This window comes from Myotis nattereri (assembly GCF_964212035.1).
Source record: "Myotis nattereri genome assembly, chromosome: 15".
In the NCBI taxonomy this organism is placed as follows: domain Eukaryota; kingdom Metazoa; phylum Chordata; class Mammalia; order Chiroptera; family Vespertilionidae; genus Myotis; species Myotis nattereri.
Window position 1 is genome coordinate 49,322,197 of NC_138090.1, and position 24,358 is coordinate 49,346,554.

Genomic DNA, 24,358 nt, shown 5'->3' on the forward strand with positions numbered 1-24,358 from the left:
GGGAAAAAACCCTCAGGTGAGGGTGAAAACAGCAACAACACACAGTGTGAAAGGGCGAGGGCTACGCCCTCCATCTTACCCTGGATCCTCCATTTTTGGGCAGCCATGTGCTCAGCAAGGAGCTTCTTCCCAGAAGCCCAAGCCTCTGCTAGCCACACCCAGAAACCAATGACAATCAAGGGAAGTGCGCGCCATAGATGTGACCACATCCTGTGTAACAAGACACCGACTTGCGCCTGGCCCATCGGCAGGGCCCACAGTCCTTTCTCCTCCCCTTACTCCAACCCCCCTATCAAACCCCCCTCTCCCTCTCTCTGCCGCTTGCCGCTGCATCGGTGAGTGTGGTCGGGGAGCCGAGCTAGCCCGAATAAAGACTCTTTGCTTTTGCATCGGACTCGGCTGGCTCCCTGGTGGTCTTTTGGGGATCTTGAAATCTGGGCATAACAAGTGACATGAAGCCAAATGAGCCAAGTCTTTATTTCAGAGAGGAATTACTCCCATGGCGGAAAGTTTGTTTCTCTGGTTATCTGTTCTTATTCATCTTCTTTAGGCTTTGCCCCACGTGAAGCCGAGGACGGGCCTTCTTCTTCTCCGCTTTATTGTTACGTCTTAAGAAATCGGTGTCCCTGTGGTGCCTCGTGGAGGCTGGGGAGATCCGTTTCAGGAGGGTGTACAAGAAGTAGGCAGGGATGGGCAGGATGGTGAAGACAGTGAGCAGGGCGAGCAAGACTTTCCCCCACGGCGGATAGTTATGGAGCACTTCGTTTGACTGTGGGGGAAAGGGAGGAAGGTTTAGAACTCCCAGGTTATCTGAAGTGAGATGCAGAAGGTGGGGGGAGGAGATGAACCAAGGCAAGAGACCAGATCACTTGAATCCCCAGGGAATAAGATGATTGGGTCCCAGAGGCAAGAGTGGATTGAAAAGTCTGTCCCCGTTCCCTCGAGGGGGGGCGGGGCGGGTGTGGGGTCCGGGGTCTGTGGGGGGAACTCACGATGCTGGAGTTCCAGGCCATGTAAGTGATCGGCCTCACATATAGATGAATCAGGATGCTTACAAACAGGACCAGCAGCACAAATGGAGACACAAAGCACCATAGCCAACGATAAATGGGGGAGATGGGGCGCCCCAATATGATAATCAAGTCGGCAAGGAACCTGGGAGGAAGGGTCATAAGGCTTTAGAAGGGCCCTTCCGGCCTTACCCAGCTTTGGGGGAGGGGTCAGCCCAAACCCAGCCTCCGAAAGACCCCTTCACATTTCTTAGACCTTTCTGCTCATCTCCAAACCAGTCTTCTTACCTCTAAAATCCATCCCTTTTCAGGCTAATTTCTGTCCCAGCCCCAGAATTTAAAAAAATATATATATTTTTTCACCTTCAGGATGAAGCCAAGTTCCTAAATGTAGCTTCTTTAAGCCCATGTACCCCGCTATCTTTAGTAATGCGATACCTTCTTAGGCGCATTACAGACGCAAGTCAGGTTCCTTCTGCCTAGAATGCTCATCTCTTTTCCTTGATGAACTCCCCTCCATCTGTCCAGATCCTGTTTAGGCAGCCCCTCATTGCCTGACTCGATTGCTAACCACCTGTGTTTCTCCAGCACCCTGGGCAGCCCCGACCACCTGCCCCAGGGTCTGCTTCTGTGCCTTCCTCTGTGGACTCTGAGAGAAGAAGCTAAATATAATTGATCCCAGTATCCGGAGGACTCACTACAGACCTGCTTGGAGCGTGGGAGGCCCTAAGTCCTATCTGAGCGGGAGCGAGTGTGTGGGCGAGTGTGCGTGATGCCGAGAGCCACCGTCGCCTGGAACGGCTGCCACCCTTGGATGACACGGTGCTTCTCAAAGGTTAGGGCGCATCGGAATCCCTTCGGGCAGCGGTTCTCAACCTGTGGGTAGCGACCCCTTTGGGGGTCGAACGACCCTTTCACAGGGGTCGCCTAAGACCATCGGAAAACACATATATAATGACATATTGTTTTTGTGATGAATCGCTATGCTTTCGTTATGTTCAATCTGTAACCATGAAATTGGGGGTCACCACAACATGAGGAGCTGTATTACGGGGTGGCGGCGTCAGGAAGGTTGAGAACCGCTGCCTTAGGGTTTCTGTTAACACGCAGCCACCCTCTGAAGTGGAGCCTGAGGGCCTGCATTTCTAACGAGCTTCCCGGGGAGGCCAACGCCGCTGCTCCATAGAGCGCACTTGGAGAAGCAAGGGCGTCCATGTTTCAGATGTCCGGACTACCCTGGTCAACAGTAGGGCTCAGGGTCCCCTAGGTCCTGCTACAGACTGTTCACCGCTTTGCCATTGTACATCTATTTTTCTCCCCAAACCAGCCCATGTCTTTCTCCTTCCCACCCTCCCGGGAGCTGTCCATAGCCCTGGGATCAGAGCAGGAGGGGCCCCGCTCTCCCCGAGGGTGCGTGGAAGGAGAGCCTGGGCTTGGGACATCACCTCCGGGCCCCATAGATCCAGGCCATGGACACATTCTCCAAGATGAGGATGAGGAAGAGGGGCAGAGAGGCCCAGTAGTCATCCAGCAGGTTCACGTAGTAGCTGCCCGAGGGCTGCACGAAGAAGCAGCTGCCCAGGAACATGGCCACGCAGACACCCACTGGAGGGGAAACAACCAGGCTGGGATCAAGGTCAGAATTCACGCTGGGCCAGAGGAGTCCTGGTGGGGTTAAGCTACCCCACGGCCCGCCGGCCGCCGGTGAGAGCGAGGTCATAGGTCAGGGCACCTGTGAGCAGGGTTGTGTGTCTCCGAAGGCAGGAGAAGGTGTCCTGGAGCGGAGTGATGATGCCCTGCAGGATCCCTTGCATGGTGCTCAGCCCCATGGTCACCAGAAACACGAAGGTGATGATGGCCCAGAAGGTGGATCCAGAAAACACAGCGATGACTTCAGTAAAGGCCACAAAGGCCACACCCGGCCCCTCCATAACCTGTAGAGTGAAAGGAAGAGGAGGGGTGGGATCAGAGAGCCCGTAGAGTCCTACCTCCGCTCCTGTCCCCGCCCCCAGGAAGTGATCTGTAGCGCTGTTCCTTAGTGACATTATAAGGAGGACTTCCGCCCGCAAGAGCTGCTGGTCTGGCATCTCTCTGGTGTTGGCGCTCAGCAGGCTTGTACGAACGCTGGCGCTTGCTGCTACAGAGCCTGCCATCGCCTTCTCACTAAAGGAGGCTGGTAACCTTGCTCGGTTGCCCAGGATGCTGCTCAGAATTGCCTCCCTGGATTCTATGGCCCCTAAGGAGAGCTGGAGTTTCTAGTGCTCTGGGGGGGGAGGTGAGGGGAACGCTAGGACTCCCCTCCCCCTCCCCCCAACCCTTACCTACCTCCTTTAATTGCTCAGATAAGTCACAATTGGACAAGTAGGGTAGGGCCACGAGTTTGGCTCCTTCAGGGAGGTTGCCAAACCACCTGGGGTAGGTGTAGCTCATATGCTGATACAGGCTCTCTGGGAGCCGGAGCTCAGGAGGCAGCACGCCCGCAGTGACCAGGTTCGTCATTCTCTCAGCATTCCTGGGGGCGGGAGTGGGGTCATATAAAGTCATTTGGGCCTTTAAGACAACTTCTCTCTTATTTTCTAGACGAGAAGGGAAATCACTAGCTGGGTCTCGGATCTGTGGTTTTCCTGAGGGCAGGGATGATAGTCTGATTCACCATTGGCTATGTTTCCAGAACTCAACACAGGGGTTGGTAGATAGGAGATGCTTTATAAAGAAATGTCTGATAAGCATTTTTTGAAATGAATGGCAGAGGGGATGAAAATAGGGAACAGGCAGGGGACACATGTAATACTTTCAACAATTAAGAATTATTTTTTAAAAAATAGGAAATAGGCTATAGGGGTTCCTGCTGTGGGCATTTTTTGTGTGTGTTTGTCTACTGGTTCAGTTGAAGAGATCCCCTAATTTTTCCGTGGCGACTGCCATGGAATAGGGCAAACACACCTTTGAAAACATCCAAGTTTGGGGTTTTCTTCGTTTAGAAAGGCAGCTCGTAAAGAGAGATTTCAAATGTTTCTAAAGTTTAGGATGCTCACATCTGAGGGACCCATGTTGACTGAGCCCACATCCCTGATGCATGGGGCCCTAGACTAGAGTTCTACGAGCTATTTCTAAGACTTGGGTCTTTGGGACGCAATCCATATGAAATACTGGGCTCACTTCAGGTAACATTTCTCACTGTTCTCTGTGGCCAAGTAGCCCAACGTGGCAAATACAAACAGCGTGGCAGTCACGGAGATAATCAGGTTGAGAAGAGCCACAGCAGAGGCATCCATGATGCAGTTGTTGGACCGAGGGATGTATGAACTGATTGCAGTGAAGCTGCCAAAGCCGGAGCCCATGGACAAAAAGAGATGGTTCCCTGTCCGGCGCCACACGTCCACAGAGTACAGGGCTGGCACCTGAGGAGAAGTGCCAGGTGAATTGGGATATAAAGGGGGGAGGACAGAAGACAAAAGAAGGGAATGAAAGGGGGATCTAGGAGGGCCTCTACCAGACTACACAGTCCCTGCTACCCCCACTGGGATAAGAGGGTTAACGGGGGAGGGACACCTCACCTGGGCAGCAAACAAACTCTTGATACCAAAGTCTGCTCCTTTCAGCATGAGACTCCGGATTAGGATACAGATGAAGATGATGTAGGAAAGGAATACTGAGACATACAGCATCTGGGTAGGAAGTATGATTCTTCAAAGAAAGTTCAGCAAAGGCAAAAGTTGGGATAGTAGGGCCAAACTATTGGGAATCAGAGGTCAGATGAGGAGAAATGAGAAGTTGGAATGGCTGGTTTGGCTCAGTGGCTAGGACATCAGCCCGCAGACAGAAGGGTCACGGGCTAGATTCCTAGTCAAGGGCACATACCTTGGTTACAGGTCCAATGCCGGCCCTGGTTGGGGCAGGAGCGGGAGGCAACTAATCGATGTGCCTCTCTCACATTGATGTTTCTCTCTTTCTGTCTCTCCTCTCCCTCCCTCCCCTTCCACCCTCTCTAAAAATCAGTGGAAAAAATAGCCTATAAAAAAGCTGTGGGACATTTAAACAGTGGAATACTACGCAGCTGTAAAAAGGGGCGGTCTCTTACCCTTGGAGACAGCATGGATGAACCTAGAGACTATTATGCTAAGTGAAATAAGCCAATCTGAGAAACACAAATATCACATGATCTCACTTATTTATGGAATCAAAGAACAAAATGAATTGACCCACAAAATAACAACCAAAGCAGGGAGAATGGGACAGACTGACATACCTCAATGTGGGGGTGGGAGGACGAGAAGAGACAAACCAAATAACTTATATGCATAGCCCATGGACTCAGGCAATAGGGTGGTGAAGACCTGGGGGAGTGGGTAGGGGCTGGGCAAAGGGGGGTAGTGGCAGGGAAATGGGAGACATCTGTAATACTGTCAACAATAAAAAACATATATTAAAAAATGATGTTCTTTTATTAACATGCTAGAGGCCCAGTGCACGAAATTCATGCACGGGGGGGGGGGGGGGGCTGGTCCTCAGCCCGGCCTGCAACCTCTCCAATCCGGGACCCTTCGGGGGATATCTGACTGCCTGTTTAGGCCTGATCCCTGCATCGGAAATCCCTCTCGCAATCCAGGACCACTGGCTCCTAACCGCTCACCTGCCTGCCGGCCTGGTCACCCCTAACTGCCCTCCCATGCCAGCCTGGTCACCCCTAACTGCCTCTGCCTTGGCCCCACCACTGTGGCTTTTTCCGGAAGGACATCCGGATGGATGTCTGGAAGATGTCAGTCTAATTAGCATATTACTCTTTTATTAATATAGATATCTCTAAGCAAGAACATCTAACCTAATAAAAGACAAACATGCAAATTGACTGTACCTTCGCTATGCCTTAAGCCATGCCCACCATCCAATCAGAGCGACTATATGCAAATTAACTCAACCAAGATGGCGGCCAGCAGCCACGGAGCTGGAGTGAGCAGGAGGCTTGGTTGCTCCAGTGATGGAGGAAGCCAAGCTTCTTGCCTGCTGCAGCTGGCTCTGAGCTCCACTCAAGGCAACAAAGTTTCAATTATAGAAGATAAATAAATCCCAGATACCTGCTTTCAGCCAGCCGTGGCCACAGAGCTGGAGCGAGCAGGATGCTTGGGTTGCCCCTGGCGATGGAGGAAGCCAAGCTTCTCGCCAGCTCTGGCCAGCTTTGAGCTCCACTCAAGGCTACAAAGTTTCAATTATAGAAGATAAATAAATCCCAGTATAAAAGAAAAAAGAAAAAAAGGGGAGGCTGGGAGCTTCCATCGCTGGGGGGCTTGGCCAGCCTGAAAATGGCCTTCAGCCCCTCACCCAGACTGGCCAGGCACCCCAGTGGTGACCCCCCACCCTAAAGGGGGTGTGACCAGCCTGAAAACAGCCATCAGCCCCTCACCCAGGCTGGCCAAACCTCCATGGGGTGAGGGTCCCCACTGGGAGGAGCTTGACCAGCCTGCAAACAGCCATCAGCCCCTCACCCAGGCTGGCCAGGCACCCCAGTGGGGACCTCCACCATGAAGGGGGTGTGACCAGCCTGCAAACAGCCATCAGCCCCTCACCCAGGTTGGCCAGGCACCCCAGTGGGGACCCCCACCCTGAAGGGGGTGTGACCAGCTGCAAACAGCCATCAGCCCCTCATCCAGGCTGGCTAGACACCCCAGTGGGACCCCCACCCTGATCCAGGACACCCTTCAGAGCAAACCAGCCGGCCCCCACCCATGCACCAGGCCTCTGTCCTATATAATAAAAGGGTAATATGCAAACTGACCCTAACAGCAGAACAACTGGGAATGACTGGTCACTATGACACACACTGACCACCAGGGGGCAGATGCTCAATGCAGGAGCTGCCCCCTGGTGGTCGGTGCCCTCCCACAGGGGGAGCTCTGCTCAGCCACAAGCCAGACTGACGGCTGCCAGTACAGTGGTGGTGGTGGGAGCCTCTCCCACCTCCTCAGCAGCGCTAAGGATGTCCGACTGTAGCTTAGGCTTGCTCCCCGCTGGCAGGTGGACATCCCCCGAGGGCTCCCGGGCTGCCAGAGGGATGTCTGATTGCCAGCTTAGGCCCAATCCCCCGGGGAGTGGGCCTAAGCCAGCAGGTGGTCATCTCCCGAGGGATCCCAGACTGCAAGAGGGCACAGGCTGGGCTGAGGGACCCCTCCCGAGGGCACAAATTTTTGTGCACTGGGCCTCTAGTTTTAACTAAAAATTCAGGTTAAAAAAATATATCCTCAGGTGAAAATTTTTTTAAAGCCCAGCTGGTGTGGCTCAGTGGTTGAGCATCGACCTATGAACCAGGAGGTCACAGTTCAATTCCTGGTCAGGGCACATGCCCAGATTGTGGGCTCGATCCCCAGTAGGGGGTGTTTAGGAGGCATCCAATCAATGATTTTCTTTCATCATTGATGTTTCTCTCTCTCTCTCTCTCTCTCTCATCCTCTCCCTTCCTCTCTAAAATCAATAAAAATATATTTTTAAAAAAGAAGTTGGGACCTACAGGCATCAAGTTAGGAGAATAATAGGGGTCTCAGGTAGAAAGGAGTCCATCAGATGAGTAAGTTAGAGGGTAACTCACCTTCCCAGTGGACTTGAGCCCTTTGATCATACAGATGCAGATAATTAACCAGGACACAAGTAGAGAGACAGAGAGATGCATGATTGGTAGCCCACCCAACTCAATTTCATCTGTGGTCTTCAGCACATGCCGGTACCAGAAGTAGGTGGTGGATGTTGTCCGTGAACATTCAGGATCTGAGGTGAACTGGCCATGGAGGAAACTGCAAACCCAGGTTCCTCCCCTTCTTTTCCTCCACCCGCTCCTTCCCATCCCGTTTCATCATCCATCTGCTTGTCCATCTATCTCAATGACCCTCTTCTTCCTTCATCCCCCTTTCCTCTTCTCAGCCCTCCCATTTGCCCTTTTCTTCCCTCCCTTCTCACCAAAACTGGAGTTCTTCGTTAAGGGGCACAATGACCACGGCAGGGGAGACTGGAAAGACTGAACCAAATAGTAGAGGCTCCAAGCCATGAGCACACTATAGTACAAGCCCACGATGAAGCACACCTAGGGACCATGGAGAATTCTGGAGGCAGGGGAAGAATGATAGGCCAGCAGAAGGGAGGGAATTGGACAGAGGATTGGGGAATTGAAGGGACTGGACCCACTGAAATGAAATCATGGGACCCATTCCGGGACAAGGGTTGGGATAAGGGTCAGTGTAAAGGGTAGGCCTGGGCAGCCCAGGGCTCCTCACCATGAAGCTGCTATACCCCACACCACCAAACCAGGGGCTCATGTTCTTCCACACACCAATGCTGCCCTGATGCATCCTCTGACCAACTGCTATCTCCATCACGAGGAGAGGAAATCCGACCAAAATCAGCATAAGGATGTAGACGATGATAAAGCTCCCTGTGCAGGGGATTCAGGAGGGCCTTGAGGAACATCTGGTTTTTTAGTCCCTGGCCTTTTCTGGGAGTCCAGGAAAACACATTCCCTACCAGTGACCTCCCTCAGGGCCAAGGGCATCAGGCTTCAACTATTTCCACATCCCTCACCGTCCCAGGTGTCCAGTCCCTTATCCCCCAGTTTCTAGAAGACCCAGATACCTAGTTTCTACTCCGACTCCTAACCCAGACCTCCAGCCCCACCTTATGAACCCAAGTATTCAGATATCCTGTGCTCACCCTCCCAAGGTTCTTTGTATTCACATACTTGGCTCTTGCCCCATTCAGGACCCCAAATCCTCATCCCCTACCTATCTCAGAGACCCCAGAGAAGCCAGAACAAGCCTCTGGCTCCTTGACCCTTCATGGGTTCGAGATTCCTCCTCCACAGGCTTACCACCTCCGTTGTGAAGACACAGATAAGGAAAGCGCCAGATGGTGCTCAGCCCAACAGAGTAGCCCACCTGGGCCATGAGGTACTCAACCTTATTGGCCCAGGATGGTCGGTCAGTGGCCAATTCGTCCTTTGGCTCATCTTTGTCTGTGGCTTCCAGTGTTTTCTCGATATCTTCATTAAACCAATCCATACTCGGTTCCTCCCTATTCAATTCCTCAGTAGGCAACACCTTGGCATTTTCGGTTGGTGGAGCTGAGGTCGTAGCAATCACAGGCTGGGAATCTGAAGGTCCAGCTATCACGGGTTTGGAATCTGAAGGTCCAGCTATCACGGGTTTGGAATCGGGAGAGCTAGACATCTGGGCATTCTCATCCTGGGACTCCATGTTTTCAATAACATTCATCATTCTGAGAAGGCTCTAGTTCCTGCTTCTGCAAGGATGGGGCCTCCTTCCTTCTTGACCTTAAGGACATCAAGAACTTTAAATTTTAGCTGTATGAGTTGAGGAAAGACAAGACTAATCTTACAAAAACCCTGAGGCTTGCCTGGATGGCATGGCTTAGTGATTGAGCATCGACCTATGAACCAAGAGGTCATGGTTTGATTCCCAGTCAGGACACATGCCCTGGTTGCGAGCTCAATCCCCAGTGTGGGGTGTGCAGGAGGCAGCTGATCAATGATTCTCTCCCATCATTGATGTTTCTATCTCTCTCCCGCTCCCTTCCTCTCTGAAATCAATTTAAAAAGACATTTTTTAAAAAAAGGGATTACAAGAGAGTACTGTGAACAATTAATTGTACACCAAAAAAAAACGTGGACAATCTACGTAAAATGGAAAACTTATAGAAACAGAAAATCTACCAAGACTAAATCACAAAGAAATAGCAAATCTGGCCCTGACCGGTTTGGTTCAGTGGATAGAGCATCGGCCTGCGGACTCAAGGGTCCCAGGTTCGATTCCAGTCCAGGGCATGTACCTTGGTTGCGGGCACATATTCAGTAGGAGGTGTGCAGGAGGCAGCTAATCGATGTTTCTCTCTCGTGGATGTTTCTAACTCTCTATCCCTCTCCCTTCCTCTCTATAAAAAAAAAAAAATCAGCCCTGACCGGTTTGGCTCAGTGGCTAGAGCGTCGCCCTGCGGGCTGAGGAGTTCCAGGTTCGATTCCGGCCAAGGGCATGTACCTTGGTTTCGGGCACATCCCCGGTCGGGGGTGTGCAGGGGGCGGCTGATCGATGTTTCTCTCTCATTGATGTTTCTGGCTCTCTATCCCATTCCCTTCCTCTCTGTGAAAAATCAATAAAATATATATTTTTAAAAATCAATAAAATGTATATATAAAAAAAGTAGATTAGTGGTTGTCTTAGGCTGGGTTAAGGGGCTGGGGCAGTTGGGGTGATGGCTAAGATGTGTGGGGTTTCTTTTTGGGATAATGAAAATGTATTAAAATGGACTGTGGTGATGGGTGCACAACTCTGTGATAGACGAAAAACCATTGAAGTGTACACTTTAAATGGGTGAATTGTATGGGATGTGAATTATATCTCAATAAAGCTGTTAAAAAATAAAGCTACCAGGAAAAATTGAGACTAACAAGAAAATCTGAGTATTGACTGGGTATTTGATATTAGGATTACTCTTATTTATTTTAGGTGTGATACATTTTGTCGGGTGTTCTATTTTTTAAAAAAAATAAATTTTATTGATTTTTTACAGAGAGGAAGGGAGAGAGATAGAGAGCTAGAAACATCGATGAGAGAGAAACATCGATCAGCCGCCTCATGCACACCTCCTACCGGGGATGTGCCCGCAACCAAGGTACATGCCCCTGACCGGAATCGAACCTGGGACCTTCCAGTCCGCAGGCCGACGCTCTATCCACTGAGCCAAACCGGTTTTGGCCAGGTGTTCTTTTAAAGTGTTCTTATACTTCAGAGATTTGCTTCGAAGTAATGAGAGGCATGCTGTGGGGTGAGGAGAGATGAAACCGGGTTGGTCACCAGTAGGTCAACTGAAGATGGCTGATGAGTACAAAAGTAACTCGTCGTTACGCTTTTGTATGTGTTTGCAGATTTTCCCAAATAAAAGGCCCAGAGGCCACAAGACATGAATCTTTGTCAGGCTCTCCCCGTCACTCACGGTGTGAGCCCCTCTTTCTTCCGGGTCTCCTGATGGAAACTGAAGGTGACATCCCTGTACTTCATACCATTCTTGTGAGGCATGAAAGTGACGCTGTGTGCAAGGCACCCTGCCGAGGGACGGGCCCTCCCTTTGTCTAACGAGGCCAGAGACGCCGGACAGCGGCCCAGAAGACAGCCTGCCCGTGCTCAGGGTGCCCCGAAACCGCGCTTCATACAGTGAGGACCCCCAGGCCTCTGCAGAGAAGTACCCACGATAGAAACCAGTCTCCCGCCGTGGGATAGTCCCAACTCAGACAACCCTGCGAAGGACCTTCGACAAGTGGCCTGAGAGAGAGAAACCTACAGGAGGAGGGCCCGCGCCAAGAGCTTCATTCCGCTCCCATCGGTTTCCCCGGTGAGCCCCTACTTTCAGGGCCTCCCCCACAGGCTCTGCTCCCACAGCGGGAGCTGGAGGTTGGGGGGCAGGAAGGAGGATGAACACCTGGGTTCCCAAAAGGAAGGCGCTTGGAAACTCGGGCCATTTGATCATGAGAAGGTGACTGTGTCCTCTCCCCCGGTCCGACCTTACCTGACTCCATAGCACGAGTCTTCAGGGGACCGGTCGTTTGCCTGGGGGCGGGGCCACAGGATGGGCGGAGCCGGAGCCGGTGGGCGGGGCCACAGGATGGGCGGAGCCGGAGCCGGTGGGCGGGGCCGGGGAGCAGCCAGCGCCCGCAGCCCGTCCTCGAGCCGGAGGAACGCGGCGGAACTGCCGAGGCCAGAGGCGTTGGGCATCCCTGCTCTCCCCATTCAGCAGACCCCCCTAGGGTCCCGCCCGCCGGCGGAGGGTTGGGAACGTCCGCTTTTTCTTCCTTTGTCACAGAAACGTATGCGGCGACAGTCTCCCTGTGGGAGCTGAGCAATCCGAGGTCCTGGAATCTCTCGGGCATTAAATTTTACAGGAGGCCTTCGATCTTGGGGCATCCCAGCCGCCTCTACCCACAAGCCCCCGTTCCTCCTCCTCTCAGCTCAGCCGTGGACTCGAGCGCTCCTGCGGGTTCCATCCCCGAGCGAATCATTTGCTTTAGCCCCGTGGGGAAAGGTAACTGACACTGGATAGGGACCCTGGTGGGCTCAGGACACCATGCGGTCGTCCCCAAACTGGGTATGTTAGTTCACAGATCACTTCGTCTGTGTGAAGGACTTAGTCGTCAACAGTCATGAGAATCTATTTCCCCCCTCATTCAAAGATGCTTTTATTGATTTTAGAGAAAGAGGAAGGGCGAGGGGGAGAGAAATATCCATGTGCCTCCCCGATGCACCCTGACCAGGAATCAAACCCTCGGCCTTTCTGTGCATGGGACAACGCTCCAACCGAGCCACACTGACCAGGGCCGTCTTGGAAACTCTAATTAAAATTTTAGACCTATGAAAGGAGTACCACGTCCCATGAGCAAGCACATTAATGTCCATTCCATCTTTGCTGAAACCACCACAGCCTGGGTGTTTCTTGGCTAAAGGCCAGACCCTGGAAGTCAAGTAATCTAGCATCTGAATTTGCCACAGCGAGGAGAGGGCAGGAACTCGGGTCTGAATATTTAGCTCTCAAAAGGGTGGAAGTCTCCTGCAAGTAAGACTGAATGTCTGAGACATTTATAGAAAATAAAAACAGATCTGCTCACACCCAGTGCTTGGATTGATTTATTGATCAACAACATTACTCTTCCAGCTCTGTATCAGTCCGATTCAGTTAGCATCACTGACAGTGTGTATGTGTACACACTGAAAGGGGATGGGGAAAATGACAGTGGCAACCCGAGGGGTCTAGGAGGGGGGCTGCAAAGCCAGGTCCCAAGAGCCCCCAAAATAATGCTATATTCTCGGGGGGAAAAGGAGTTCTGGGTCCCAGGCCATCACAATTGGTAGCTGATAGTAAGAGTTGCCTGTTAGATCTGTTTTGAAGGATGTGAGATGTCAGGCCACATGGAGGAAGCTGGGATGTCACACAGCCGGTGGACCAGCGGTTTCCTTACCACCTTGTGGGGTTTCCTTGGTTTGGGCCTCGCTACTGAGACTTAGGGATTTGGAGGATGTGAGAGGTTCATTCAAGCTTCTGGGTTTGAAGGGAATACCGTGGGCGAAGCTGTATACGAAGTATATGAGGATGGGGAGGGTGACAATGAGGAAGATAAAAATCAATGCAAGCAGCGCCCATGATGGGTATAGTCGAGGCACCTCTTTGGACTGTGGAGAGATGGGAAAGGGGTTCAGAAAATTGAAGCCCCCAGAAGACGAAAGGCTGTGGAAGTGAAGAGTGGGAGGGGAACCCGGGCAGAGGACTGAGTCTTCAGGGAGCAGAGAATGAGATGATAAGGTCCCTTTAGGTCAAGAGTGGATGGAAAGATCTGGCCCCCCCTCCCTAGGAAGGTCGGGGGTCTGGAGAGGGAGGCTCACAGTGCTGGAGTCCCAGGCCACATAGGTGAAGGTCTTCAGAGACAGAAAAATCAGAATTATAGTAAACAGGATGAGCAGCACAAATGGACACACACAGCACCAGAGGCAGTGAAAGATGGGCTGGATGGGCCGGTTCCACAGAGGCCCCAATTCTGCAAGGAACCTGGAAGAAAGGGCCAGGAGACTGTGGCAGGCCCAGTCGAGCCTTACCCTTCCTTGGGGGCCAAGGCCAGTCTGACCTTGTTTAGCATCTTCTAAATACTCCATCTCACTTCAACTCAGGCCCCCTCTTCTCTCCTCCTCCCAACCCAAGAAAAAATGTCCACCATTTCTCCACTGCTCTAAAACCTTTCGTGGGTACCCAAGGCCCTCAGGATAAAGGCCAAGTCCCTTTCATTCATCCCATAAACATGAGAGTGTGTATGATGTGCCAGCGACTATTCTAGGTGCTGGATATGCACAGTGGACAAACACAGGCTCCCAAGAAAGTGAACATGCGACCCTCAGGGAACTTCTCTTAGTTCCTTCCAGCCCGTATGTCCAGCCTCCTTCAGTGCACGTTCTCAAACTTGATCAATATACAAATGGGGTCCTTTGGCCTAGCCAGTGGTCGGCAAATGGCGGCTCGTGAGCCACATGCGGCGCTTTGGCCCCTTGAGTGTGGCTCTTCCGACTTCTGCGCATGGGCCACGAAGTTTCAATCGCACTGTACGTGCGCGCCCGCACGTGCTATTTTGTGGAAGAGCCACACTCAAGGGGCCAAAGAGCCGCAGGTGGCTCGGGAGCCACAGTTTGCCGACCACTGGCCTAGACTATTCATCTGTCCAGACTCTGCTCAATTGTCCTCTCCTCTAGGATACCTCCTCTGACCTTCCAGGTGCCCCGACAGTGCTGCCAGCACCTCTCCTCAAGACTTACCACCCTGTACCGCCATTGGCTGCTTGCATACGTCTTCCTCTTCGGGCTCTGTGCTCTTTAAGAGGAGGAGCTAATTCTAAGTCATTTATATCCAAGTACTGCAAGGCTTCCTCAAAACGAAGAAATGTCTCGAGAAATATTTGTGGAGTAAATAAATGTGAGTAAACTGACTGCAAGAACTCCTGTCACCTGAAAATACTGCCATCTGAGCCTTCTGCCCTTGAATTATACCACTTGGATGTCCACATACCAGCCTGGTAAAAAGCTGGGCTCAGGGGTCCCCTGTGTGTGACTTGGATTCTCCCACTGTCCCATTCCACAGTTATAGCTACTAATTTCCAGTCCCTGATGAGTTTGTTCTCTCTCCCCTGGTCATTCTTCCTTGAAGAATTAGACCACATCTCTCAATCTACCCCTCCAACACCCTAGCCTAAGCCATTGTTAGCTCCCATTGAAAATATTACAATTGCCGAAACCGGTTTGGCTCAGTGGATAGAGCGTCGGCCTGCGGACTGAAAGGTCCCAGGTTTGATTCCGGTCAAGGGCATGTACCTGGGTTGCGAGCACATCCCCAGTGGGAGATGTGCAGGAGGCAGCTGATCGATGTTTCTCTCATCGATGTTTCTGACTCTCTATCTCTCTCCCTTCCTCTCTGTAAAAAATCAATAAAATATATTAAAAAAAAGAAAATATTACAATAACTCACTACTGTCCTCCTTGCTTCACTTTTGACTCCTCATAGTCTGTTCTCCACACAGCAATTATAGGATCTTCTTTTTTAAATATATTTGTATTGATTTCAGAGAGGAAGGGAGAGGGAGAGAAAGGTAGAAACATCAATGATGAGAATCATTGATTAGCTGCCTTCTGTAATGTTCCCCACTGGGGATCAAGCCTGCAACCCAGGCATGTGCCCTGACCAGTGACCTCCTGGTTCACAGGTCAATGCTCAACCACTGAACCACACCAGCCGGGGTACAGGTATCTTTTTTTTTTTTTAAATAAATCTGGCCCTGGCCACAGGGTCACAGGTTCCATTCCCAATCAAGGCATGTACTCGGCTGCAGGTTCTCCAGTCCTTGTGGGAGTGCTTATGGGAGAGAGCCAATCAATGTTTCTCTCTCTCTCCACCCACTCTTCCCACCCTTCTACTCTCTCTGGAAATCAATGGAAAAAGTATCCTCTGGTGAGGATTAAAAATTGTTTTAATCTGGCCAAAACCGGTTTGGCTCAGTGGATAGAGCATCGGCCTGTGGACTGAAAGGTCCCCGGTTCAGTTCCGGTCAATGGCATGTACCTTGGTTGCAGACACTTCCCCAGTGGGGGATGTGCAGAAGGCAGCTGATCGATGTTTCTCTCTCATCGATGTTTCTGGCTCTCTATCTCTCTCCCTTCCTCTCTGTAAAAAATCAATAAAATATATATTTTTTAAAAAATTGTTTTAATCTGATTATGTCATTCTCCTACTCAAAACCTTCTACTGCCTCCTCTATCATCCTATACAATAAAAGAATAACATGCAAATTGACTGAACGGTGGAATGACCGGTCGCTATGATGCACACTGACCACCAGTGGGCAGATGCTCAATGCTGGAGCTGCTCCCTGGTCAGTGCACTCCCATATGGGGAGCACCACTCAGCCAGAAGCCGGGCTCATGGCTGGCAAGCCCAGTGGCAGTGGCGGGAGCCTCTCCCACCTCCACTGTAGGTGAGTGGTAAGGAGCGAAGGGTCCCGAACTGTGAGAGCCGTGGACTGTGAGAAGGACTTCTGACTGCCAGGTTAGGCCCGATCCCCCTAAGCCAGCAGGCGGACATCCCCCGAGAGGTCCCAGACTGCGAGAGGGCATAGGCCAGGCTGAGGGAACCCCCCACCCAGTGCATGAATCTCATGCACCGGGCCTCTAGTTCTGCATAAAAAGCCAAGTCCCACTATGGCTTTGAAGGCGCTACACAATGTCTCACTAACTCTCTGGCCACATATCCTAACACTAGAGAACTGGTGGGGTCCCTTAGCCTGGCCTACGAGGATGGGGCTGAAACCAACTCTCTGACATCCCCCAAGGGATCCCGGATTGTGAGAGGGCACAGGCCAGGCCAAGGGACCCCATCAGTACACGACCGGGGCCTGGGAGGGACCACAGGAGGGCTCCAGGGTGTGTCCGGCTTGTCTCGTCCAGTCCCAATTGGCCAGATCCCAGCAGCAAGCTAACCTACTGGTCGGAGCATCTGCCCCCTGGTGACTAGTGGACGTCATAGCAACTGGCCAAATGGTCAAACAAACGGTCAGACTCTTAGCATATTAGGCTTTTAGTATATAGGATTCTATTCCGACCTCTCTGATCTCCTCGATCCTTAAAGCTTCCAGGCATAATGCTTCTCTTACCATGGTACCTACTGCTCCCTCTACTTGGAACACACTTTTTCAGAATTCTGACTCCTTCATTCAGGAGTCTGTTCAAATGTCTCCTTATCAGAGAGGTCTTCCTTGAAATCCTACCTCAATTAACACCCATACAAACTCACACTCTTGATCATTTCCTTACTCTATGATTTTTCTCCTGTCAATTATTACCAACTAACATTTTTTTGTTGTTCATTTGGTAACTGTCTCCACCACTAGAATGTAAACTCCCTGAGGACAAGTATGATTGCTTTGATACTGTATCTGGTGACTAAAAAAGTGCCTGGCACATATTACGTACTTAATAAATATGTTCAATAAATGAGTGAATTAAAAGATTTTGCAGAAGGCCCTGAAGTTGAGGGTCCCTAATGTCGCTCTAGTTGAGTGAGAATGGAGGCAAAAAGAAAGGGGTCAGCCCCGCCAGTGTGGCTCAGTGGTTGAGCATCAACCCATGAACCAGGAGGTCACAGTTCGATTCCTGGTCAGGGCACATGCCCGGGTTGTGGGCTCGGTCCCCAGTCGGGGGCATGCAGGAGGCAGCCAATCAGTGATTCTCTCTCCTCATTAATGATTCTCTCCCTCTCCTTCCCTCTCTGAAATCAATAAAAATATAGTTTAAAAAAGAAAGGGAGGGAGGGAGGGAGGGAGGGAGGAAGGGAGGGAGGGAGGGAGGGAGGGAGGAAGAAGTCACCCTTCCCTTAGCCCCAAGTGATCACCTCCTGGACCCATAGGCCCAGCTCACAGCCATGTTTTCAAATATGATGATGACGATGATGGGGAGGATCATCCAGTAACCATTCAGCAGTTTGATGTAATAGACGCCTGCAGGTTGAATGAAGAAGATGCCACACAGGAACATGAGTCCAAAGAGAACCACTGGAAGAAACATTGAACTTGGATCAAGGTCAGAGGTCTGGCTGGCGGCAGGGGGGGTCGGGGGGCGGGTTAAGCAGAAGTTACTTTCAGGGCTGGATTAGAGTCTCAGTGAAACCAGGGTCATTGGTGGGAGTAGGGCCATAGGTCAGAGTACCTGTAAATAGCTTTTCATGTTTCTTGCAAAAAGGAAAGGTGTCCTGGAGTGGAGCCACGACGCCTTGCAGGAGCCCAATCATGAAACCCATCTCCAGGAGCAGCAACAGCAGGAAGAAAAGGAAGGACCAGAAGACAGACCCAGAAATGAATGACATGGCTTCAATGAAGGTCAGGAATGCAAAGGTTGGGCCCTCCTTAACCTGTTAAGGGGAGAAGAGTCAGGAGTGAAAGTGTCCTTGAACTTAAGCACAATACAGATAAAGATACGTTCTACCTTCCCTGGAGAAGTTCCCAAAAGTCTCGGGTCACGGTAAAACTCGGATCCCCAAGCTGACCCTCTGACAAGGAAAACCCATCCACCTAGCATTATCCAGGGGAGGGCATTCTGCAAGCTCTATTTCTCTGCATTATCAGGGCTGTAGGTTATCCTGGTGTCTCTGGGATTTTTTTTTTTCTGGTGCTAATAAAAGATGAGATTTCTATTTTACAGAAGGCATTAAGGAACTCTCAGCCCAGTGCAACTAGTTTCACTGACCTTCAAAAACTGCTTCTCTAAGTTGCACTCAGTAATGTGGGGGAGGACCAGGTCCTTGATGGGCTGGGAAAGATTGTTGAGCCAGGAGGTGAAGATGACGTTTGGATCATCTGGCATGTTTAGAGGGGGCAGGGCCTCCTGAGGCAGTTTCCCTTGGACTACCAGCTTCAAAAGCAATTCAGCATTCCTGGGGATAAAGAGTTGAATCTCATAGAACCATCTGGCTCCTTAGCTTCCAGAGAAGAAAGGACATCTCTAGCCTAGCATTACTGATCTGAATAAGGTACTGCCTGGGAGGACACTGAAGAGGCACCCACCTTCAGGGTCATGAACTTGTGTGAACCAGAGGTCTTTCCTATCATCTGCTGGGGACTCCGGGGTCCCTGCTCTAGTGATGAAGTCTCCTATTCATCCTCACCTCTGCCCTTCCTCCCGTTTCAGACTAGTAGGCAAAAGTCAACCTTCTAAGCTTTGCATACTGAATATACGTAAGTACCATGTACTTAGACGACAGTGCATAGCTCACGGAGTTGAGCTATGAGAAACTTCTTTTTTTTTAAAGCTTTTCTTTTTTTTCTTTCTTTTTTTTTTATATTTTATTGATTTTTTTACAGACAGGAAGGGAGAGAGATAGTTAGAAACATCGATGAGAGAGAGACATTGATCAGCTGCCTCCTGCACATCTCCCACTGGGGATGTGCCCGCAACCAAGGTACATACATGCCCTTGACCGGAATCGAACCTGGGACCCTTCAGTCCGCAGGCTGATGCTCTATCCACTGAGCCAAACCGGTTTTGGCTATGAGAAACTTCTTAGTCTTTTTAATCTGCTGGCCTCTCTCGCCTTCTATTTCCCCCACGGCCCTCTGCACATTTTATGCTGTGGTCAGATTTAACTACTTACAGTTTCAGGGCCTGCCATAGCCTCTCATGCCCAAGACCAGCCCCACCCCCACCACCATTCTTCACTTGGTTAATTCCTACAAATCCTTAAAAATCAGCTCATTGCTCCATTAAGAACTGCAATGGGAGGCTTGCTGATAAAAGCAAAATGCAAGCTGCAGGAAAATAAGTATAGTTTGATCAAATTTTATCAACTAAAATACTGTATGTCCTTCTGGTGGTTATTTGCACAGGTTAGGATCCCTAGGGGCAAATTCAGCTTAGGTTCGCCTCCTCCAGAAGTCCTTCCCTAACTAGCCTAGGCATAGTTAGTGGCTTTGTCTTCTGTCAGTCCATGACTCCTGCTACCAGTTATCATGCCTTTGTGACTGTGATTAAGTATCGGAATCCCTTCCCTTCGTCCCTCCAAAACTGAAAACACAACAAGGCAAAGACTGTGGTCTGATCCGCCTGTCCAGCCATGTGCAGCACCCAGAGTATCCTAAATGCCGGAGGGATGGTTTTTATTCATGCCTACAGACTAGAACAGGCTGAGAAGACAATATAGGCTCTAGTCCTGAGCGTCCTGGTGGGGCTGAAGTATGACAGATTGACTGACACCCCTAAGTTCGGGAGTTGCCAGTAAAGAATGACTGGCATTCGGGAGCAGAAGGGTGTTCCGAAGGGTATGGTCTTAGAGGCTGCCTGAGACTAGAGTAACGTTGACGGTTTGCCACTTTTCGAGTTTCTCTGTTGAGATCCGCTGAGGTGAGCAGTTGGCAATCTCTGACACGGAAGATTTCCGGGGCTAGAAAAGAGCTCTAGAAGGATGACATCACGGGGATTCCCCTGCCTCTGTTTTTCATTCTAGGAGAGAGCGGAGGCCTGCAAGTGCACCTGTGTGAAGGTGTCTGTGCAGCAGCACCTGTAAGACTAGGGTCTCTGGGTTTTGTCGTTCCCTAAGGCTGACACTCTCAACTAAGGGGCCGGCCTTACTTCTCAATGCAGTTGTGTGTGAGGACAGTGGCCCAGAAGCCCAGCACGCTGAAGATAAAGGGCATGGCGAGGATGGAGCAGCCCAGGTTGATGAAAGCCACAACAAACGCATCCCTGAGACAGTTGTTGGGCTGGTCCACGTACGAGGAGTAAACGGCGATGGGGCCAAAGCCGAGACCTAAGGCAAACAAGACTTGGATCCCTGCTTGGATCCACGGAGTTATGCTGTACATAGCCGATACCTGTAAGGGAAAAGAGAAGAATAAGGAAAGATGTCAAAGAGGAGGAGAACCTTAACAAAATGCAGGGGATACAAAGGGAGGCAGTGGGGAAAGGACACTAGAGCAGACAACAGGTGTCCTCTCAGGTCTGAGGAGGGAGTGAAGAAGATATACCTTCATAACCGCCAAACGCTGAAGCCCGTATCGTGCCCCGGACAGCAGTACACTCCGGATGAGTAAAAAGATTGTGATGATACCAGCCAGTGGTACCAAGACACATAATACCTGAATTCAGGGGAGGGCATATCAGCAACCACATCCCAGTGGGGGCGGGGGATAGTCAATCAACAGTCAGCAGGGATAAAACATTCTGAGCCAGAAATGAGGAGGAGTTAGAAGATAGCTTTCAGCAGGGTTCAGGGGCTAAGTGGGAGTGAAAGGCCAGAGGGAGTTGGAAATCAGATCAATGAGTAGTAATGTTAGGTGAGGGCTAAAGTATCTCAGACTGTTAACGGAATCCAAAAATGGAGACTCACCTTCCCAATGGACTTGATCCCATTAATCATGAAAATGCCAACAAGACACCAAGCCATCAAAAGGGGCAGGAGCAGAGAGATGACTGGTGGCCCACTATCCTCAATGCGGTCTGAGGCTTTCAAGGTCAGCCGGTACCAGAAGTACATGGAGGGTGTGGTCCGTGCACATTCAGGATCTGGGGGTATCTGGCTTTGGACTCCCTTGCTAGACAGGGTGACCGTTCCCCTCTTCATTAACCCTTCCCCCACACCCCCTTCCTCTCATTTCTTCTTTCTTCCTACTACCTGCCCCTTCTTTATCCCTCCTCACTCCTTCCTCCTCTTCCAAATTCCCTTCCACCTCTGTTTCCCCTTTCTCTTTCTCTTCCACTTCCTCCTCACCAAAGCCACTGGAGTTCTTCAGGAGAGGACAACGCTCCCATGGAACGGAAAACTGGAAGGACTGGCCCAAGTAGAAGAGGATCCAGCCATTGACCACATTCAAGTACAAGGCAGTGATGAAGCACACCTGTGGGGCCAGGAAGGAGGTGGCTGGGGAGGAAAAGTGGGGACGGGAAAAAGGAAGGGATTGGACAGAGGATTGAGGAATCGAAGGGACTTGACCCATGGAAGTGAAATCAGGGGACTCATTCCAGGACAAGGGTAGGGATGGGGGTGGGATGTAAAGGGTAGGCCTGGGCAGCCAGGGCTCCTCACCATGAAGCTGCTATACCCCACACTACCAAACCAGGGGCCAATGACACTCCATGCACAAATGCTGCACTGGCGCATCCTCCGACCAACTGCCATCTCCAGGAAGAGGAGAGGAATCCCCATCAAGAACAGCAAGAAGATGTAGATGATGAAAAAACTCCCTGTGCAGGGGATTTAAGGAAGGGCTCTGAGACTCATCGGGCTTTTCAGCGTTTGGATTTCTTTGCGAGTCCAGAAAAAGACATTCCCTATCAGTGATCTCCCTCAGGGCCACAGGCATCAAGATGTAACTATTTCCACATCCCTTAAAGCCCCAGGTGGCCAGCCCCTTGCCCCCCAATTCCTGGAAGACCCAGACACATAGTTTCCACCCCAACCCTGATACAGGCTTCTAGCCCCACCATGATGTTCGATATCCTGCACCTCTGCCCCTCTCTCCACCCCCGGTGTTCGGACAGCTGGCTCCTGTCCTGCTCAGGGTACCAAGTCTCCAGCCTCTACAGATCCCAGAGACCTTGAAGTCTGAGGCCTGGATAAGTCTCTGTCTTGCTAAGCCTTTGTGGTCCCATGATTCCTGGTCCCCAGACTTACAACCGCCATTGTGAAGCCACAGGAGGGGAAAACGCCAAAGATGGGCTGGCCTCAAGGAGAAGCCCACCAGGGCGAAGATGTACTCAGCCTTGTTGGCCCAGAGTGGACGGGTGGAGACGACCTCCCTCTTTTCCTTCTCTGATGCCTCCACCTTCTTAAGTGAGGGTTTCTGTTTCACCGGGGCATCTTCAAACTCAAATACAGAGCCTTGCCTAAATTGGCTGCTCCTCCTTTTCTCAGCTTCAAAAGCCCGAGCCTCCCAGGCCTCAGCCTCGGCAATTCGGGACGCCAAACTCTGCTTCTCGTAGGGCACCGGAAGCCTGTTCTCTGAGCCCTTGCTTTGCTGAGTGTGGGTGCTTGGGGAACCCTGTACAATGGCTGGATCAGGAGATGAGACTTTCGCCTGTAAAGACTGGGCATCTGTCTTCGCTTCAGCCAGACTCTCCGGAGCAGCGTCCACTTTTCCGAGGGAGGGTCTGCCTTCCTGAGCAGACCTTAAGGACACCGAAAACGAGATTTTAGATTTTGAGTTTCAAAATAACCCTCCACACCTCCTTAAAGCAAACCTTTTATTTCTGTCCCTACCACCATTGAAATTCAAAGCACAAATAATTCTCTTACATAAGTTTTACTTTTTAGAAACGCTTTGGTGCACGAGTTAAGAGTAGAGATAGGCGCCGAACCGGTTTGGCTCAGTGGATAGAGCGTCGGCCTGCGGACTCAAGGGTCCCGGGTTCGATTCCGGTCAAGGGCATGTGCCCTGGTTGCGGGCACATCCCCAGTGGGGGGCGTGCAGGAGGCAGCTGATCGATCTCTCTCGTCGATGTTTCTAACTCTCTGTCCCTCTCCCTTCTTCTCTGTAAAGGATCAATAAAATATATTTAAAAAAAAAAAAAAAGAGTAGAGATAGGAAAGCTAACAACAGTCAGGAATCCCGTTCAAGAAGTTTCTAAAAACACTGACGTGTACTCCTTACAGAGGGAGGTGCCATTTTTAGTGAGCCTTTGAATCAAAGAAACTAATTTAACACTAAATCTGTCTTGTAACCGTAGGAAACTTGTTTTCCCTCTCTGAGCTTTCTCATCGGTAAAACAGCCAGGTCTCTGTAAAAAATATCATCGCACCAGAGTGCCTTCCCTGCCCACCTATCTAAAAGAGTAGCCTACCTGTCCACCACGCCCTCCATCCCACCCACTTTTATTTTTCTTCATAGCATTTCTCACCTCCTGATGTGATTAACTGTTGATTGTTAGTCTAGTTATGGTCCATCTCCCCTCCGCTCCCCAACTGCTCTACCCCCAACAAGAGGATGGTGCTCTACCTCATATTTGGAGCTAGTCTCCTCTCTGCTGTCTGTGCTTCTGCCACTCTGACCTTCCCTTGGCTCCTCAAATACTCTACAAGAGAACGGGCAGGGCGCGTGCTGAAAAAGAAAAAAGAACAGGAATGCAATGGTTTCACTGATCAAAGTCTAATAAATATTTAAAGAAGAAATTATACAAATGCTCTACAATCTCTTTCAGAGGACAGAAGCAGAGAGAGTACTTCCTAACTCGTTCAACAAGACCAGCATTACCCCGATAGCAAAAACATTACAGGAAACTGCTGACCAATATCTCTCATTAACAGAGCTATAAAAATCCTAAACATAGCCGAAACCGGTTTGGCTCGGTGGATAGAGCGTCGGCCTGCGGACTGGAGGGTCCCAGGTTCGATTCCGGTCAGGGGCATGTACCTGGGTTGCGGGCACGTCCCCAGTGGGAGGTGTGCAGGAGGCAGCTGATCGATGTTTCTCTCTCATCGATGTTTCTAACTCTCTATCTCTCTCCCTTCCTCTCTGTAAAAAAGCAATAAAATATATTAAAAAAAAAATCCTAAACATAAAAATCCTAAACAAAATACTAGCAAACCTAATCAACAATGTATATAAAGAATTATATACCATTATCAAGTGGGATTTATCCCAAGTATGCAAGATGGGTTCAACATTCAAAAATCAATTAAGGTAATCCATCACATCAATGAGCTAAAAAAGAAAAATCAGCCCAGCCAGTGTGGCACAGTAGTTGAGCATCAACCTATGAACCAGGAGGTCACAGTTCAATTCTTGGTCAGGG

General features: G+C 50.6%; 2 protein-coding genes across 2 annotated transcripts; both read right to left on the reverse strand.

Annotated features, from left to right (window-relative positions):
* Nucleotides 1-523: 523 nt before the first annotated feature.
* On the reverse strand, nucleotides 524-9,244 carry LOC308530654 (orphan sodium- and chloride-dependent neurotransmitter transporter NTT5-like; the record flags this gene model as incomplete). The annotated part of the gene is made up of 11 exons (XM_081107351.1): nucleotides 524-769; nucleotides 993-1,155; nucleotides 2,456-2,615; nucleotides 2,743-2,944; nucleotides 3,336-3,522; nucleotides 4,170-4,411; nucleotides 4,568-4,678; nucleotides 7,591-7,766; nucleotides 7,956-8,079; nucleotides 8,270-8,427; nucleotides 8,860-9,244. The coding sequence occupies 11 exons, from the start codon at nucleotides 9,242-9,244 to the stop codon at nucleotides 524-526; spliced, it is 2,154 nt and encodes a 717-aa protein (XP_080963477.1).
* A 3,606-nt stretch (nucleotides 9,245-12,850) lies between these two features.
* On the reverse strand, nucleotides 12,851-23,427 carry LOC308530655 (orphan sodium- and chloride-dependent neurotransmitter transporter NTT5-like; the record flags this gene model as incomplete). Its single annotated transcript, XM_081107352.1, has 12 exons — nucleotides 12,851-12,930; nucleotides 13,111-13,222; nucleotides 13,433-13,595; nucleotides 17,472-17,631; nucleotides 17,786-17,987; nucleotides 18,323-18,509; nucleotides 20,201-20,442; nucleotides 20,958-21,133; nucleotides 21,339-21,465; nucleotides 21,654-21,811; nucleotides 22,242-22,735; nucleotides 23,408-23,427. 12 exons carry the CDS (start codon nucleotides 23,425-23,427, stop codon nucleotides 12,851-12,853), a joined length of 2,121 nt encoding a protein of 706 aa, XP_080963478.1.
* Between the last annotated feature and the right edge of the window lie 931 nt (nucleotides 23,428-24,358).